This window comes from Gopherus evgoodei, chromosome 9 (assembly GCF_007399415.2).
Source record: "Gopherus evgoodei ecotype Sinaloan lineage chromosome 9, rGopEvg1_v1.p, whole genome shotgun sequence".
NCBI lineage: Eukaryota > Metazoa > Chordata > Testudines > Testudinidae > Gopherus > Gopherus evgoodei.
The window spans coordinates 91893426-91911820 of record NC_044330.1 but is presented as its reverse complement, the minus strand read 5'-3'; the positions used below and the strand labels follow the sequence as shown (position 1 = coordinate 91911820).

Below are 18395 nucleotides of genomic sequence, written 5' to 3'. Positions count from 1 at the left end.
TACTGAACATCTCCATTTGAACTTCAAGAGTCACAAAAGCAAAGTTAAGAAACGGTGATTTTAAATTTCCCTTTACTTCAAATTATGAAAATATAAAATGCATTCTTCATTTCTTTTCCAAGCAGAACACAATTACTATCAATGTCATATTTGTTACTCTTATTCTCATTAATAATTGCACTACATTTGGAATTAACGAATTCACAGGTTTAACTTATGCGAACTGATGGTTATTCCATACTGAATAGGTAAATTTAAAAAAAAAGTATGTGCCACATTCTGCTGCTACTCATAATCCACATCCCAAAACTTTGGTGCCCAAGTAAAACAATGAAGTAATGACATATATACAAAAGTAACTTTCATAAGAAAACTTTTGAAGAGTTACTTTTTATATTTGAAAAATGTAGTAATACTCTGCAATAACCACCAGTCTGTAAAAGAGTGGAAAGAGGGCACATTTTGTCCTTATTCCTGGCTGAGATTTTAGCAGGCTTTTTACAGAAATATAGAGTGGCGTGTTGAATGTGATGGTGAGTTCATCACACACAAATTTAGTTCTTCTGCTGCAAAGTTAGTTCCCTACAATGCTGCATTACCAAAATTTAAGCTTAACAAGCCACCTGTATTTATCAGCTTATTTTTCTCCTTAATAGACAGTTAATATTTCAAAAAGCCAGGAAGCTTTTGTATTTTCCTCAGCCATGTAGAAAGCAAATCCTTCTCACTTAAGACCCCAAGTTAGACATACTGGAACAAGTTCTATGCTATAGCACACAGGAGTTTCAAAGAACATGCTTGGGTTTAACAGGTTAGAATTTGGCCCCCTACTAATAACCGAGGACACAAGGTACCACACTATTTCCTTAGAAACCTAGATCCAGGACTACATTTATGATCAGAGATCAATCCAGTTGACAAAATGTCTTTGAAAATGATGTAACCTGAAATAAAGCAACAGTTACGAGACTCATTATTAAAATACCATAAATGAACCTGTTTGAAAGAGAACAAACTTAGAACCCAAGTCTCAATTCCAGCCAAGACTCACTTGGCACAAGTCCAGAAAGGGGGTGGCAAAAGGTGGCTTTATGCCATCTTTGTGCTCCTTCAATTCTGTGGCTGACCAGATGGTCAGACCCCTGAAAGCTGCTAATTACCCCTATGGGCTATTATAGCAACAAGGGATCAGCTGGCTGCAAGCATGTCCTGGTCACACCTTCTTTTCTCTGATCTAACATCTAGGCAGAAGGCTATGGCATATGAGCAATTATGCCAGCTCTATGTCACCAAAAGGGCACCCTCAATGACGATTCAGTGGTCAGCTAAGCCAAGTATTGCCTCATATTAAGGCTGCCCAACACTTCCCTATTTTCTGTTGCTTATAACTTTGCCAAACTTAACCATTCATGTTCAAATCCTCCATGCCAGGGGTCTGCCTCGGGCTACATTTTTTTGGGAAAACTTCAACCAAAACAATTTAGCCTTGTTCTGAAAAACTGCTGTTTTAAAAAATATACATTTTAGCTGTGTGAAATTCTGGTGACCTTGTCTTTGAAAAGCTCTAGTGTCCACATACTCTGGACCAGGGACTTGAAGTTTGGCAGCAAGTGGGTTTTGTGTCAAGGATGTGCTTTTCTGCTGCCTCCATGAAAACCTGGTCAAATTATAAGCCTTTGAAAAATTGCAATTTGCACATGCCCGTTTGTAGATTTCAGTAGTTTCCCCAAGGTTCCATTTACACTAGACATGCTCCAGCTCATGGCTAAGCAGATCTTTCCCTACAGTTGCAGCTCTGGGCTGCAAAAAGTTTGGTTGTAAATAGATGGTGTGCAGTGGCAGAGAGAAAAATCACAGGGAGAGAAAGGACAGTCTCATGGCTAAGGAAACTGAATGCTTCTTTGGAGAACTGGATTCTAACCCTGCTTTTACCACAGAGTTCCTATGTGATGCTAGGCAAGGTATCATGGAGGTAAATTCTTGAATATCCATGAAGCATTCAAATATTGCAGTGCTGAGCATCATAGAAAAGCCTCGAAGGAAATTAATAATTCTGCCCACTGAATTCCCACATCCGAGTTTATTAGATCAAAAGAACAAAAAGAATAAAAAAACTTAAGAGCAGATATGATAAAGATGTCTTAAATTAAGAATGACATACTAATCAAATGGGCCACTCCTTTCTGCCCTCTCTTATAATTCAAAGTAGAACTATGAAATTAAAGATAATCAAGTTGAATGGACAAAAGGCAATTTTTTTTCTTTTTTAATTACACAAAATACATAAATATCTAAGTCATTTCTATAGGATATTATTCAACAATAGCATTGAAAGAGTCAAAATGTGGTTGCACTTACATAAGAAACTAAGAAACAGCAGTTGCACAATCTATGACAAAATTACAGACTGTATCTCCTCATACTTCTGGGCATATGGTGAGGTAATAACCAGCTGAAGTCAGCAAGACATTTCTTGCTGTGGCTTATTACAGTATTACAAGTGGCAAATTGCAGTGCATGCTGGGAGTTTTCCCACCTTACTCTGAAGAGTCCAGCATAGGCTGCTAAATCTGAAGACAGGATAAAGGATTATACCTATTTTCACTGACCTGTTCCAGTAAGGTCTGTTATTAAATAAAGAAAGCTGACAATGCATTTCCCTCCCATTCAAGCAACCAACACTATAGTTATACCATTGTGCTCAAGGTGCTTAGTGTCTCAAACTGTGAGGTCTGCTAATCTTGAGAGATATCAATCAGGCTTAGTAAAGTGAAAAGATACACTGATTTTTACCTACAATGCAATTGAAGCTGACTATATAATGAGCACATTGTTAGGAAGTTTCTAATTTTCTAAAATTTCTAAGCTCATTTTAGCTTAGAACTCTGCAAACTGCCCTCTGTCAATAGTAAAAAAAAACAAAAAAAAACCAAATACTTTCATTATTGCTATTTATTTTATACTGTTTATAACTGTGGTAGGTACTTAACAAGGATGCGATAACATGGTCACTGCCTGACATAACCTTATTCCCAGATTCTGGACCTTAGCGTCCAAAATTTGGGGGTTAGCATGAAAACCTCCAAGCTTAGTTACCAGCTTGGACCTGGTACTGCTGCCACCACCCAAAAAATTAGAGTGTTTTGGGGCACTCTGGTCCCCCTGAAAAACCTTCCCTGGGGACCACAAGACCCAAATCCCTTGAGTCTCACAACAAAGGGAAATAATCCTGATTCCCTTCCCCCCTCCAGGTGCTCCTGGAGAGATACACAGACACAAGCTCTGTGAAACTACGCAGAGTGAGTCCCCCTCTCCGTTCCCAATCCTGGAACAAAAGCCCTTTCCTCTTCACCCAGAGGAAATGCAAAATCAGGCTAGCAATCCAACACACAGCTTTCCCCTGATTTCTTCCTCCCACCAATTCCCTGGTGAGTACAGACTTAATTTCCCTGAAGTAAAGAAAAACTCCAACAGGTCTTAAAAGAAAACTTTATATAAAAAAGAAAGAAAAAATACAAATGTTCTCTCTGTATTAAGATGATACAACACAGGGTCAATTGCTTAAAAGAATATTGAATAAACAGCCTTATTCAAAAAGAATACAAATCAAAGCACCCAGCACTTACATTCATGCAAATACCAAAGAAAAGAAACCATAGAACTTACTATCTGATCTCTTTGTCCTTACACTTAGAAACAGAAGACTAGAAAATAAAAAGTACTTCTCCAAAGCTCAGAGGAAACAGGCAGACAGACAAAAGATTCAGACACCCACTTCCCTCCACCCAAAGTTGAAAAAATCCGGTTTCCTGATTGGTTCTCTGGTCAGGTGTTTCAGGTGAAAGAGACATTAACCCTTAGCTATCTGTTTATGACACGCCCCCCAAATTGCAGACAGTGGGGAAGCTCACTGGCGGCAATTTCCTCCTAGAACTTGAAAATAAACAGATTAATACAACACATGCACCTTTACATATACTACTAAGTATATAACTAACAGACTTTTACATTTTAAGAACACTTTTTAACTACTGGACTCTGGGAAACTCTCACGGGAGAGTGCATCAGCAACTTTGTTAGAAGCTCCTGTGATGTGTTGAATTTCAAAATCAAAATCTTGGAGAGCTAAACTCCACCGAAGAAGTTTCTTGTTGTTACCCTTGGCAGTATGAAGCCACTTTAGTGCAGCATGGTCAGTTTGTAGTTGGAACCGCCGTCCCCAAACATATGGGCGTAGCTTTTCCAGGGCGTACACAATGGCATAGCATTCCTTTTCACTGACTGACCAGTGACTTTCCCTCTCAGACAGTTTCTTGCTGAGAAACACGACAGGATGGAAGTTGTGATCTGTTGCTTCCTGCATGAGCACTGCTCCTATACCACGCTCAGATGCATCTGTGGTTACTAGGAATGGCTTGTCAAAATCCGGGGCCCTGAGCACAGGGTCCGACATGAGCGTTGCCTTAAGCTGGGTAAAGGCTTTTTGACACTCATCAGTCCACTTAACGGCATTTGGCTGGGTCTTTTTGGTTAGGTCGGTCAATGGGGCAGCGATTTGGCTGTAGTGTGGTACAAATCGCCTGTAGTATCCGGCCAAGCCTAAGAAGGATTGGACCTGTTTCTTTGACCTTGGGACAGGCCACTTTTGGATAGCAACCACCTTGGCCTGTAGGGGGTTTATGGTTCCTCGACCCACCTGGTGCCCCAGGTAAGTCACTTTGTTTTGGCCTATTTGACACTTTTTGGCCTTAACAGTTAGTCCTGCCTGCCTGATGCGCTGAAAGACCTTTTTCAGGTGTAGTAGGTGTTCGGGCCAGGAGTCTGAAAAAATGGCCACATCATCGAGGTAGGCAACTGCGAATTCTCCCAGTCCAGCTAGTAGACCATGTACCAGCCTCTGGAAGGTGGCGGGTGCATTTCGAAGGCCGAAAGGAAGGACATTGAATTCATACACCCCCGCATGGGTGACGAATGCTGACCTGTCCTTGGCAGGTTCATCTAGCGGTACTTGCCAGTACCCCTTGGTTAAGTCTATTGTAGAGATGAACTGGGCACGTCCCAACTTTTCCAATAGCTCATCAGTACGTGGCATTGGATAGTTGTCCGGACGAGTTACAGCATTTAGCTTACGGTAGTCCACGCAAAAGCGTATTTCCCCATCTGGTTTGGGTACCAGAACCACTGGAGATGCCCATGCACTGGTAGATGGGCGGATTATACCCATCTGTAGCATGTTTTGGATCTCCCGTTCTATAGCAGCTTGGGCCTGAGGAGACACCCGGTAGGGTGGGGTTCTGATTGGGTGAGCATTACCTGTATCAATGGAGTGGTATGCCCGTTCAGTCCGTCCTGGGGTGGCTGAGAACAATGGGGCGAAGCTAGTGCACAGCTCCTTGATTTGTTGCCGCTGCAGACGTCCCAGGGTGGTTGAGAGGTTCACCTCTTCCACGCCACCGTCTTTTTTCCCGTCGTAGTAGACACCGTCAGGCCACTCAGCATCATCTCCCTGGACTGTAAACTGACAAACCTGTAAGTCTCTGGAATAGAAAGGCTTGAGAGAATTAACATGGTACACTTTAGGCTTTAGTGAGGAATTGGGAAATGCTATGAGGTAGTTTACAGCTCCCAGGCGCTCTTGGACCGTGAATGGCCCTTTCCATGATGCTTCCATCTTATGGGCCTGTTGCGCCTTCAAGACCATAACCTGGTCTCCTACCTTGAAGGAACGTTCTCTGGCATGTCTGTCATACCAGGCCTTTTGCTCTTCTTGAGCATCCTTTAGGTTCTCTCTAGCAAGGGCTAAAGAGTGTCGGAGGGTGCTTTGTAGGTTGCTTACAAAGTCCAGAATGTTAGTTCCTGGAGAAGGCGTAAACCCCTCCCATTGCTGCTTCACCAACTGTAATGGCCCCTTAACCTCGTGACCATACACCAGTTCAAATGGTGAAAACCCTAAACTGGGATGTGGTACAGCCCTGTAGGCAAACAGCAACTGCTGCAACACTAGGTCCCAATTATTGGAGAATTCGTTGATGAATTTTCTTATCATGGCCCCCAAAGTTCCATTGAACCTTTCCACCAGGCCATTGGTTTGATGGTGGTACGGGGTGGCAACCAAGTGATTCACCCCATGAGTTTACCACAGTTTTTCCATGGTCCCTGCCAGGAAATTAGACCCTGAATCTGTAAGGATGTCGGAGGGCCAACCTACCCTGGCAAAGATGTCTGTTAGGGCCAGGCATACAGTGTTAGCCCTGGTGTTGCCTAGAGCTACTGCTTCTGGCCATCGGGTAGCAAAGTCCACTAAAGTCAGTACATACTGCTTTCCTCTGGGCGTCTTTTTTGGGAAAGGGCCCAGAATATCCACAGCTACTCGCTGAAATGGGACCTCAATTATGGGGAGTGGCTGGAGAGGGGCCTTGACCTGGTCTTGAGGCTTACCTACTCTTTGGCATACCTCACAAGACCGGACATACTTGGCAACATCCTTGCCCATCCCCTCCCAGTGGAAGGACTTCCCCAACCGGTCCTTGGTTCTGTTCACCCCAGCATGGCCACTGGGATGATCATGGGCTAAGCTTAAGAGCTTTTCCCGGTACTTAGTTGGAACCACCAACTGTTTTTGCGGCTGCCATTCTTCCCGGTGTCCACCAGAAAGAATTTCCTTGTATAAAAGTCCTTGGTCTATAACAAACCGGGATCGATTTGAAGAGCTGAGAGGCGGTGGGGTGCTCCGTGCCGCCGCCCACGCTTTCTGAAGGCTGTCATCTGCTTCCTGCTCAGCCTGGAACTGTTCCCTTGAGGCTGGGGTCACCAGTTTTTCCTCAGACTGTGGACTTGGGCTTGGTCCCTCTGGAAGCGATGTAGGTGATGGGGTTGTTTCCGTTGCTGGTGAACCGCTCTCCGCTGGTGCACCTGAGGGTATTTCAGGCTCTGGCTGAGCCTTTTGGGTATGGCTGTCTTTTGCTTCTGCCAGTTCTGGCTTGCTGGCGCCCTCTGGCGTTGAGTTTGAAGATGTGGTTGCACTTGCTGGTGCTGGTTGCTGTTCCAGTTCCGGGCCTGGTACTGGAGATGCTGTGGCTGTTTCAGTGGTAGGCATGGAATCCGGGTCCACTACCTCTGTCTGGGTCTCTGGTAACACAGACGGGGCCTCTGTGGACGGCTCAGGAACAGGAATGGGTCTGGAAGCTTGCCTGGTTTGGCTACGGGTAACCATTACCACTCTCTTGGCCCGCTTCACTTGGTTGGCCAAGTCTTCCCCCAGTAGCATGGGGATAGGATAATTGTCATAGACTGCAAAAGTCCACATTCCTGACCAGCCTTTGTACTGGACAGGCAGTTCAGCTGTAGGCAAGTCTACAGCTTGTGACATGAAGGGGTAAATGGTAACTTTGGCCTTTGGGTTGATGAATTTGGGGTCAACGAAGGATTGGTGGATAGCTGACACTTGTGCCCCCGTGTCTCTCCACGCAGTAACCTTCTTTCCGCCCACTCTCAAATTTTCCCTTCGCTCCAAGGGTATTTGAGAGGCATCTGGGCCTGGGGATCTTTGGGGTGATGGTGGTGTAATGAATTGCACTCGCATGGTGTTCTTGGGACAGTTGGCCTTGATATGTCCCAGTTCATTACACTTAAAGCATCTTCCATCTGATGGGTCACTGGGCCGAGGTGAGTTACTGGAGACTGGTGAGGTTGAAGAGTAGGGTATCTGTGGCTTTACTTGGGTGGTATGGAGGGTCTTTGGCTGTCCTCGGTTGTAGGGTTTATGGTCTGTGTGCCCCCTGGGGTAATCGTTCCCCTTGATAGTAGCTTTTTTGCTTTCTGCCAGTTCCATCCATTTGGCTCCAATCTCCCCCGCCTCAGCGATAGTTTTGGGATTTCTATCTTGTATGTACCGTGTGATGTCTTCAGGAACACCATCCAAGAACTGCTCCATTTGTATGAGGAGGTTCACTTCTTCCAAGGTTTGAATGTTGTTTCCTGTTAACCAGGCCTCATAGTTTTTTGCAATGTAGTAGGCGTGTTGGGAAATGACACCTCTGGTTTCCATTTTTGGGTTCTGAAGCGCCGACGGGCATGATCTGGGGTTATCCCCATCCTGTATCTGGCCTTGGTTTGAAAAAGTTTATAGTCATTCATTTGCGGCTTGGGCATTTCAGCTGCCACCTCTGCTAAAGGTCCACTGAGGTGTGGCCTTAATTCTACCATGTACTGGTCTTCGGGGATGCTGTACCCAAGACAGGCTCTTTCAAAATTTTCCAAGAAGGCCTCGGTGTCATCACCTGCCTTGTAGGTGGGAAATTTCCTGTGCTGTGGAGCAAGACTTGGCGCCGGGTTGTTAGGGTTGGCTGGCACATGCAGCCCAGCTTTTGCCAAATCCAGTTCATGTTTTCTCTGTTTCTCCTTCTCTTCATTTTCTTTTTCCATTTGTTTTTGTTGTTTTTCCATGTCTCGGCGGTGGGCCGCCTCTTCTTCTTCTTGCTTCCTTCTGTGGGCCAACTCATCTTCTTCTAGTTTTCTTTTGTGTGCTGCCTCTTGGGCTGCCTGTTCTCTTTGGAAGGCTGCCAGTTTGAGGCTTTCTTCCTTTTCTTTTATCTCCATCTCTTTTTGTTTTATTTCTAGTTCCTGTTTGTGTTTTTCCATCTCTCGCCTGTGTTCAGCTTCTTTGATTTGGTCTTCGGCCTCCATTTTTGTCCTGGTAGACATGGTTCCTGTTTTCTTGTGTTGGGGTGCCCTCCGGTGTTTCTCTTTTGAACTGCAGGCTCTGTTGCCTCCTGAAGTCTGCCTAGCAACAGTGCTTTTTTCCCTTTCTCTCTCTAGCTAATGTTCAATGAAGGGAAACCAGAAAAACCACTTTATTTGCATGCATATAAGTGCTGGTACTTTGCCTCCTAATGGGAGGGCTATTGCATGACAAAAGACCCTAAACAGTCTTCTCGCTTAACATGCAAACCACAAACTGCTAGAGAGAGCAGAAAAAAAAATTCTCTCTGGTTCCCTTTTAAAACCAAACTGTTTCTCTCTGCTAAAAAGCCCTTAGCAAAGAAAAGAAAAATATAATATTCCTGCTGGCTTCTGGATTCTGTCTATATCCCGCCGCTGCCACTCATGACATAACCTTATTCCCAGATTCTGGACCTTAGCGTCCAAAATTTGGGGGTTAGCATGAAAACCTCCAAGCTTAGTTACCAGCTTGGACCTGGTACTGCTGCCACCACCCAAAAAATTAGAGTGTTTTGGGGCACTCTGGTCCCCCTGAAAAACCTTCCCTGGGGACCACAAGACCCAAATCCCTTGAGTCTCACAACAAAGGGAAATAATCCTGATTCCCTTCCCCCCTCCAGGTGCTCCTGGAGAGATACACAGACACAAGCTCTGTGAAACTACGCAGAGTGAGTCCCCCTCTCCGTTCCCAATCCTGGAACAAAAGCCCTTTCCTCTTCACCCAGAGGAAATGCAAAATCAGGCTAGCAATCCAACACACAGCTTTCCCCTGATTTCTTCCTCCCACCAATTCCCTGGTGAGTACAGACTTAATTTCCCTGAAGTAAAGAAAAACTCCAACAGGTCTTAAAAGAAAACTTTATATAAAAAAGAAAGAAAAAATACAAATGTTCTCTCTGTATTAAGATGATACAACACAGGGTCAATTGCTTAAAAGAATATTGAATAAACAGCCTTATTCAAAAAGAATACAAATCAAAGCACCCAGCACTTACATTCATGCAAATACCAAAGAAAAGAAACCATAGAACTTACTATCTGATCTCTTTGTCCTTACACTTAGAAACAGAAGACTAGAAAATAAAAAGTACTTCTCCAAAGCTCAGAGGAAACAGGCAGACAGACAAAAGATTCAGACACCCACTTCCCTCCACCCAAAGTTGAAAAAATCCGGTTTCCTGATTGGTTCTCTGGTCAGGTGTTTCAGGTGAAAGAGACATTAACCCTTAGCTATCTGTTTATGACACTGCCCCAAAAGAGTTTACAATCTATGCCACCTAATGTATTTTTAATTTCATTTAAACTCTAGAGAATCCCACCGTATCCTCTTTTCTAAATCATACACTCAGGGGAGATACAATATTACAGGTCCTCTTTACCTTGTAAGTGAAATGTTAGGGCAAATTTTACTACATTAAAGGTGTTAAGGTTAATATATAAAACTCCTTAAAGTCTTTGTATTTTCCTGGAGCATTATTTTTCTTTAAGAACTGCTGCTACATTTGCCTTTCACCTGTTCTCCATGAGTTCTCAAAAATGATTGCCAATGGCTGTGGTATTACCTCCTTCCCTTAGAACTCAGACAAATTTAATCTAGTCCTATTGATTTCAATACATTTAATTTACCTATGTGTTCTTTTACCTGCCTCTAGTTGATATTCTAGTTCTATCACTATTTAGTGATTTATATCACTAAGCCTCTTTGCTTCTTTCATTCTTTTTGCTGAAAGCGTTAAGCACGGGCATTGGGAAATTACCTTTTCCTCCTCTAATTGTGCTCACTCCTTATTTAACAGTAGTCCTACATTTTCCTCCATACTTTTTGCTCCTAAGTAGCTACCCCCCTCCCGTCAAACATTTCCTGCATTTTTTTTTTTAAATTAAAACCAAATTTTGGTAATACTACATCATTTTGCCCTTGTCATTTCAACACCGTATTTGTTGCCATGCAACCCCATCTTCTGACTTCTCCTGCATTACATTTTTAGATCACTTTATAATTTCATATTCCAACTATATCTTTTCCTGGACAAATCTCTTTCCTGTTTCTCTCATTTTGTCACAATAGGCCTGATTTCTGCACTAAGTTATACCTGTATAAATAAATGAGTAACTCCACTGAAGTCAATGGAGTCACATCAGTATAAAACTAGTTAGTGCAAGTGCAAGCGAGAAGAGAATTCAGCAGCTGAATAGGGGAGACGCAAGTCCTAAGGCCTGCATTAGGCATGAATCCAGTTGCTAGGGCTCAATAAGGGGAACCAAACATTGTTGGTGTCTGTTTTAGTCTTTTCTTAGTGTTAATGAAGCAAGATTGTTATTTTGTAAAACATCAGGCTCTTCTCTTGGTTACATTTCCTGGATCTTGTTAACTCCACATCGTCCAAGAAAATACCAAGTAATCAAACCTACAGCAAGTCAACAAAAATACAAGATTGCTAGAAAGCCTCTAAATTACCTATTAACATGACTTTAGTACTTTCATTTGCCTTAAGAATTTAGCAATTCTCACTATTCCAACAAATCTGGATACACTGGTGCTAATACATTTCATTCATTTGAAATAAAGAAAAGTCATTATTACCTTATAGCCTATAGTCTTGCGATAATAAAGAATTTCTTTTTCCAGAAGCTCAAATAATCTTGGTGGAAAAAACTGGAAATCTTGAATATTTGGCTGTTTGGGGGGTCGTGGAGCCTTTAAAAATACACACATATGACCATTACATAATTTATTATTACTTTCAGTTGCCATAGCCCAGACAGTAGCAACATTTTACACTGTAAAACACATATTGATCTTACTACAAGTTGAAAAGAGTGGTACAGATTAAAAATCTATATTCTTTTACCTTGGGAACTTTCGGTTCACTAACACGCAGGGCTTCTCTAAAATATGCATCCACTGCGTAGTTCGCTTTGCGCTCTCGTTTTGGAGGCTCTATCCATTCCATCATACTCATCTACACACAAACAGAACAGTTTATATAACTCCAAATATCATCTTGAAATCACAAAATAGCAATTATAGTAGTCAGTTTGGATTGAACTAATTAAGATAGTTTCCACTAATAGTATTTTTATTGTGAGCACTAGTTAAAGCTTATGTTTCAACAGAATTCATGGTACTACAAGGTTCATCACTAAGAGGCAAATTCTGATGAAAGCATTTTAAACAAACATACACAGAGGATCTCAAAGGGGTATGGAGGTGGGGCCGAATAGGTAAGTAGCCATGTGGAGAAGACAAGGGATGTGGCCCTTCATTCCAACACTACCTCTGCCAAGACATGCTAGAAAATCTGCATGGAGGGTTGTACATATGCCCTACTTCCGGGCTACTCCTACTTCTGGCAGCATTACTCACGCACATGCTATATTCTAATCAATATTAGCTATTGAATGGAAATCTGCCAGAAACACCACAGATATCCAGGGGATAGTGCCATATACTCAGGCTACAGATCAAATCCATCCACTATTATCTGATACACCACCGAACACAGAAGAGAGGTGATACTGTTGTGCTGGCTTTGCTCCCCTCCCTGTGCTTTTTAAGGGACTTTCCAGAAGAAACTGTTCTTTATCCCCACTGCACATGCAACTAAGAGCACAGTTAATTAGCAAGGTGCATTTTTCTACCATATTTTCAAAAAGTTGTGAACACAGCTTCAAAGAGATCTGAAATATCAATTACCATTTTAGGCTCTGAACCTTCAATGACATCTGCATGGATACACTCCTGCAGTTTTACAAAGCTCCACCATCATCATTGTGAGAATGCAAGATTCTATCCGTACCAATATTTTTGCAGTACCAGAGCCCTCAGGCTGCATTCAAGAATTTGTTAGTGTGTATCTCCAAATATGTATCATGGCCAAGCTCTTCAGTACTCACCAGTGTTGGTATAACAGATGTATTTGACAATGGTGAATTAACCGTAAACATACAAACAGGTTCTACAAGATCAATACCACTATTAGTGCTGGTTAAGCTGGCTTGTTCCAACACAGAATAGAAGATACTAGCAGGAGGGAAATATAATGCTGAAAAGATTTCCAAAATGGTTTCCCCTACCCCTACTGTCTGGATTGGTAGGTAAACAAAGAAGCTTAAGGTGAGAATAAATATATGACATTCTTCCCGTGGTGTCTTGCTATAAAAGGTATTTGCTTTGGAGTGTAATTTTAAAAAGTCAAGGGCCTTTATTTTTGGTTCCTGCTAAGGAGCACTCGACAAAATTCAGTAAGGGCCACCAAGGTGGCACAATGCCACCTTAGTCTCATACCCAACCTACAATGGATGCCTAAGAAGCTGTTAACAACAGATGGGAATCGTGGAGGTGCAGGGAAAACTTTGGTCACGTCTCCTGCACCAGCCACAAAGAGGGAAGTGACATCAGAGCTGCTACGGTGGCTCCATACACCACTGGACAAAACTATTATACTGGGGTGATCCTCCCGTGGCCAGCTAAGCAGTTGTAGGAAACCTATACACTACTGGAGTGGTACAAAACCACTCTAATGCCAAAGAGAATTTGACCCGTGTTCTTTTGAAGTCAGTGAGTGTAATTTTTATCTCAGTTACACAGGAATAAAACTAGTGTAACTCCAAAGACTTCCAAGAAGAATGAGGCATAATGGAAGTTTTGCCTCGGTCAAAACTATAAGATCTGTGCAATAGCAGTTTTCATCTTTGAAATGGATTTATCAACTCTTTTGAAGAGTATGTTTTTTGATAGATGAACCTGATCAATTTTTTTTTTAAATAGTATCATAGATAAAGCGAAATTTTAGAAGAGCAAAATAAAAATTATTCAGTGAATTCCTAGCCTCTTATTTACAGCTATGGCATTCCTAATGAAATGTTTTTATGCATGTGGAAATCTGATTAATTCCAGTCATAAGATGAGTGAAAGTAAACACATTGTTACAGGTATGAGAAAACAAAGTTACCTTTTGTTTTTCTCTATAATCTTCACCTTCAAAGTTGTATAAACTCATCTCTGTGTCCATAGTGAAGTTCCTTAAAGAGCTCTCTCCCATTTTTTGCAAACGTTCATTCATTTCAGCTGTCTAAAAATAAGGCACAGAGGTAATAAAAGTTACCTTTATCAACACATCTGAGATGTTTTAATTTCTGTATTAAGTTTCTAAAAATAAATTAGCATCGCTCACTTAAGTTTTCTCCCTTCTTTTTTACTTTCATGTGTATTAGTACCCATCTCCTTTATTAGAAACTGAAGTACACCTTTTATTCCAGTCCTTTGGTCTCGTGCACTGAGAGTTCCTATTAAGCTAAGTTTAGTATGCTGTTACAATGTGGCACAACATCTCCTATACACTATGCTGGTACCAAATAATTTCAACAAAATTTATGTACAACTCTGAGTTGAAAAGGTAGTTCATTAGCCCACTAAGCTACCTATTGCCATATATAGTTTCAGAAAGTTCTTACGTCTATTAAAAAAAAAAAAAAAAAAAAAAAAAAAAAAAAAACTGTCATAGGATTTCTGACCAACAGTTTAACAATACACACTTCTAAAAGTTTATTTAATGAAACAACCGTGCTAAAACTAACATTTTATTAATTTTTTTAGACTTGAGAAAAATAACTGCTGCTTTTGGGAGACCTTAAAAAACTCTTATGAAAAATTAGATTGTAACATTCAGGTAACTTACTGAGAAGCAGGAAATGAGAGCACAACTAAACAGATCTACAACTTTTTTCCTTCAAAGATGTTTCCTATTATATAGAGAAATGGCAGATAGCTGCTAGTACAATAAATACAAATTCTATCTGTCTTTTTTTTTTTTTTTTTTTGTGGATGAGCAACAAAACAAGATTTACAATTTAAAAAGAACTGGTGATTCGTAACTCTTTTCTTTTACAATTGCGTTCCCAATGAAACTATGCTCTCACCTTTTTTTCACCTCTTTCTAAAATAGTGGTAATATCTTCCTCTGTCAGTTCACTGTCCTTGGAAGCAAAAACATGTGTGGCTCCATGCCGGATCATCTGCAGCATTTCATCTTTTGCTAGTTTGTTAGACTGCTGATCTATGAGTCTTCCTAGCATTAGAAATACATTGAAGGCTTTAAATCAAAATGGTCAACCTTTCCCATGCCAAGCCCAACCTGAAACGCCCTTTCCATCTAGTGAGGACCAGCTTCCCATTTAGCAACACAGGAAGGACAGGGGAGTCGCATACTGAGCTTCATCTGAAATTGCAATGCAATTTTGCAGTTCAATATATTACAGAAATGTAAATAAATGCAATACCTATTGAACTGTAACTGTCATGGAACACATCTTTTTTTTTATAGCATGCATATTTAGAGAAGCACCATTCAACAGCTACTTTGCTTTTACTAATTCAGTTTCTTAGGAGTAGGTGCTCTGTCCTGCACTCTTTACTCAGGCAAAACTCCCATTAATGTCAAAGAAAGCTCCATCTGAGTAAGAAGTCAAGAATCAGGCCTTTAAATGGATGCTTGCTGTTTTAGATTCAATTAATATTCCACTATTACAGACATCAGGCCTAAATTCTTCAGTGCCTTGCCCTTGGTATGGTTATTTAATCCTGTGCAAAGTGAATGAACCAAATTCTGTCCTCAAAGGTGTATGCAGTATTTAATACCTTGCTGTATAACTATAGAGTCCAGTCTCAGTTTTATCTCAGCTCTTTCTACAATCCTGTCTTCAACAGTATTGTCAGTGATAAGTCGGAACACACGAACTGGCTTCTTTTGACCAATACGGTGTGCACGATCCTAAATAAAAAAAATGTAAGAAAACCTTTTAGGAAACAGCAACATAGCAGCAATTTGGCTGAAATATCTTAGCACAAGCATCAGAAGAATCTGTCTAACTTCAAATTATTCTAGATTATTTTCTTGGTTTCCCACTTACTATTGAATAAGTATTACATCTACAAAACTGATTTTTTTTTCAATCACTGTTAGTGTAATATTTATACATACTGGGAATGATTGACTTATCTTAGCTACACCAGTGTAAATCTAGAGCAAATGAACTGAAATCAGAATTACTCTGGATTTACATCAGTGAAACTGAGTATTGCATTGTAGCTAATCTAGCAAATATTGTGGTGATTCAGTACAGAGAATTTACACAAATTACAAACAAATATGACAAGAAAACAAATATGAAGGAATTTGTTCTTCTGTTCGATTTACAAAAAAAAATCTGCTTTCTAGTGGTCCATAAATCATTGAATCAAGAATTCTAAATCATGTTACACTAAATCCTGGATACTCAGAGCTGGTCAGTATTTTTTAGGGTCAGGCCCCAAATGCAGAAAAGGATTGTAATAAATAATAAATTAGAGCTTCATACAGTAGAAAAATGGCAAATCCCAACTTCCAACGCCAGAGAGATTTAGATGTGGTTTTTCTACTTGTGGTTAAATAGTAGAGTGATTAGACGACTTAGAAATACCTAAGAAAGAATTATTATGTGTTAGTCTATGTTGTATTGTAATATTTTACATTTGATTAGGTTAGGGTAGTTTATTCAGAAAGAAGGCTGCTATTTCAGTATTATGCAGGAGAGCATAAGAGCTCTTCTGCATAATACTAAACGCTCTTCTGCATAATACTAAAATAGCAGCCTTCTTTCTAAATAATCTCAAAATACCTCACAAACTATGCATACAGTGCACCACAGAAATCTAGCCTACATCTGCAGCACAATGTAGTAGTCAACATGCTTAACAACAGCATGGTGAAAAGATATTTTCACTAAGGTCACCAAAACAAAATCATATCGGTAGCGCTATACGATCTTTAACTTCTATGTTAAACCAACTAGAGGCCTTGGTTGTAATGTATCATCCAATAAAAGATAAGTTTTTTTAGCTTAGAGTTGATCTTTTTTCCAATGGTAAGATTATTCCTGGATCTCTGTGTTCCTATATAGGAGCTGGGCACAATCCAATTGGGCAATAGAGCAACTACCCTAGCCTAATGCACCTATATAGCACTAGGCTCCAAGTAAGGGCAAAAAGAGGCCGTGCTGTCCTTGCACTGAGGTAAATGCTTCACTGCACCGTGTAAAAAGGTGGCGGAGATTTTGGTCCAGCATGTGATTTTCCTAGAACCCAAGTCAGAATTCTGGCTACGCCTCTTCTGATGTGTCTCAAAGCCAATCTGCCCCTAAAACCTGTATGTGCCTTTCATCGTTCATTGCAATGCGTTTTTACAGTCATTGAATATTGCAATTGACTATTGTCAATGTTTGTGTGACAGAACAATACTGCTGGACTATGGTGAGGAACGTAATAATTTATGAGAGACAATTTCAGCGTTTTTTCTTAGATCGATATTTTTGGGGGGCAAGAAATTTGCCATTTCTTCCATAATTTAGGTTACAACTTTTTCCATCAAATTACACCCTTTTTGGAATTAACTATAAATACTAAAGTGGAAAACTCTTTGCAACTAGCCATTCTTACAGGAGAAGATTCTTTTTCCAAAATGCACTTTCAAACCAGAACAAGGATTTAAGGGTTCCCCCCTCCCTTTTGTTAATAGGTACTTGAAAATGGCATAACTCAACATGGAAGCTGCTTTTCTTTTTCCTCCTTTAATCCACACTACCACTTTAACAAAGCTGTAATGCTGGAAAAGTACTACCACTATATTCCTTCATAAGCTTTTGAGTTCTATCATATATATTATTTTATATGGATACTCACCATAGCCTGCAGATCCACTTGTGGATTCCAGTCTGAATCATAGAGAATAACCACATCAGCAGTTGCCAGATTAATCCCCAGACCTCCCGCCCTGGTACTGAGCATAAAAATGAATTTGCTACTGTTGGGAGCATTAAAGGTGTCTATTGCTTCCTAAAAGAAAATAGAAACTCATTAAGATAGCAGAATCCTCAAATAAATGATTTTATTAGTGACTTTCTTTGGTGTCCATATACCATACTAAAAACTTTAAAAGGCCAGGTTTGCATAGGCATACCAAATAATTTCTCAGTCACTATAATGTAATGTTTCATCATAAAAAAAGTAAAGCCCCACAAGTTCTACACTGTGGCCCAGACCTTGCAATTTACAATACAAGCACACCACTACACACAGATGGAGCCCCAAAGTCAGCAGGGCTCTGCATAGTCACAATAAACTACTGCATACTGTAAAATTATAGGATTTGGACCTACATTCCCAACCAATTACTGTAAGTATGTACTTCAGGTTATTTACTCAATTTCAGCCCGCTTTTCTAAATTTCTAAAAGTTAAACATATTCAGGGTATATTAATATTGCCTCAGATTTTCCAAGAAAGAGTTAGTAGTACTGTAGCAGACCGCACGTTTGTCCTTAGGCAAATCTAGAGACTTTACTTTCAAACTGCATGCAGGTATCCAATGGCAGAGTTTGTCCAACTCTAAATAACCAGCTTAAATAATGAAGCAGTCCTTGCTAACACATCTCTCACCTCTCTTTCTTCATGAGGCGTCTGTCCATCTAGTCGGCAGTACTCGTAACCACGCCACATACAATAATCCTCCAGAATATCCAGTAAGCGGGTCATCTGACTAAAAATGAGAACTCTGGAGCCTGACAGATTGGTACAGAAAACAAAAGTAATTTTAATATAAACCTTATCACAGAACCAAACAGGAACAGGTTAAGTGC

General features: G+C 40.7%; 1 protein-coding gene across 1 annotated transcript in view; it reads right to left on the bottom strand.

The window, feature by feature from the left end:
* SMARCA1 (SWI/SNF related, matrix associated, actin dependent regulator of chromatin, subfamily a, member 1) overlaps positions 1-18395 on the bottom strand; it is a 71675-nt gene that overhangs the window by 22732 nt on the left and 30548 nt on the right. Inside the window, exons 12-18 of the mRNA XM_030575122.1 lie at positions 18196-18317; positions 17441-17593; positions 15362-15494; positions 14644-14792; positions 13677-13796; positions 11574-11684; positions 11306-11419 (exon numbers count right to left, since the gene is read on the bottom strand). Coding sequence (XP_030430982.1) covers positions 11306-11419; positions 11574-11684; positions 13677-13796; positions 14644-14792; positions 15362-15494; positions 17441-17593; positions 18196-18317 — 902 coding nt within the window. The remainder of the gene's footprint in view (positions 1-11305; positions 11420-11573; positions 11685-13676; positions 13797-14643; positions 14793-15361; positions 15495-17440; positions 17594-18195; positions 18318-18395) is intronic.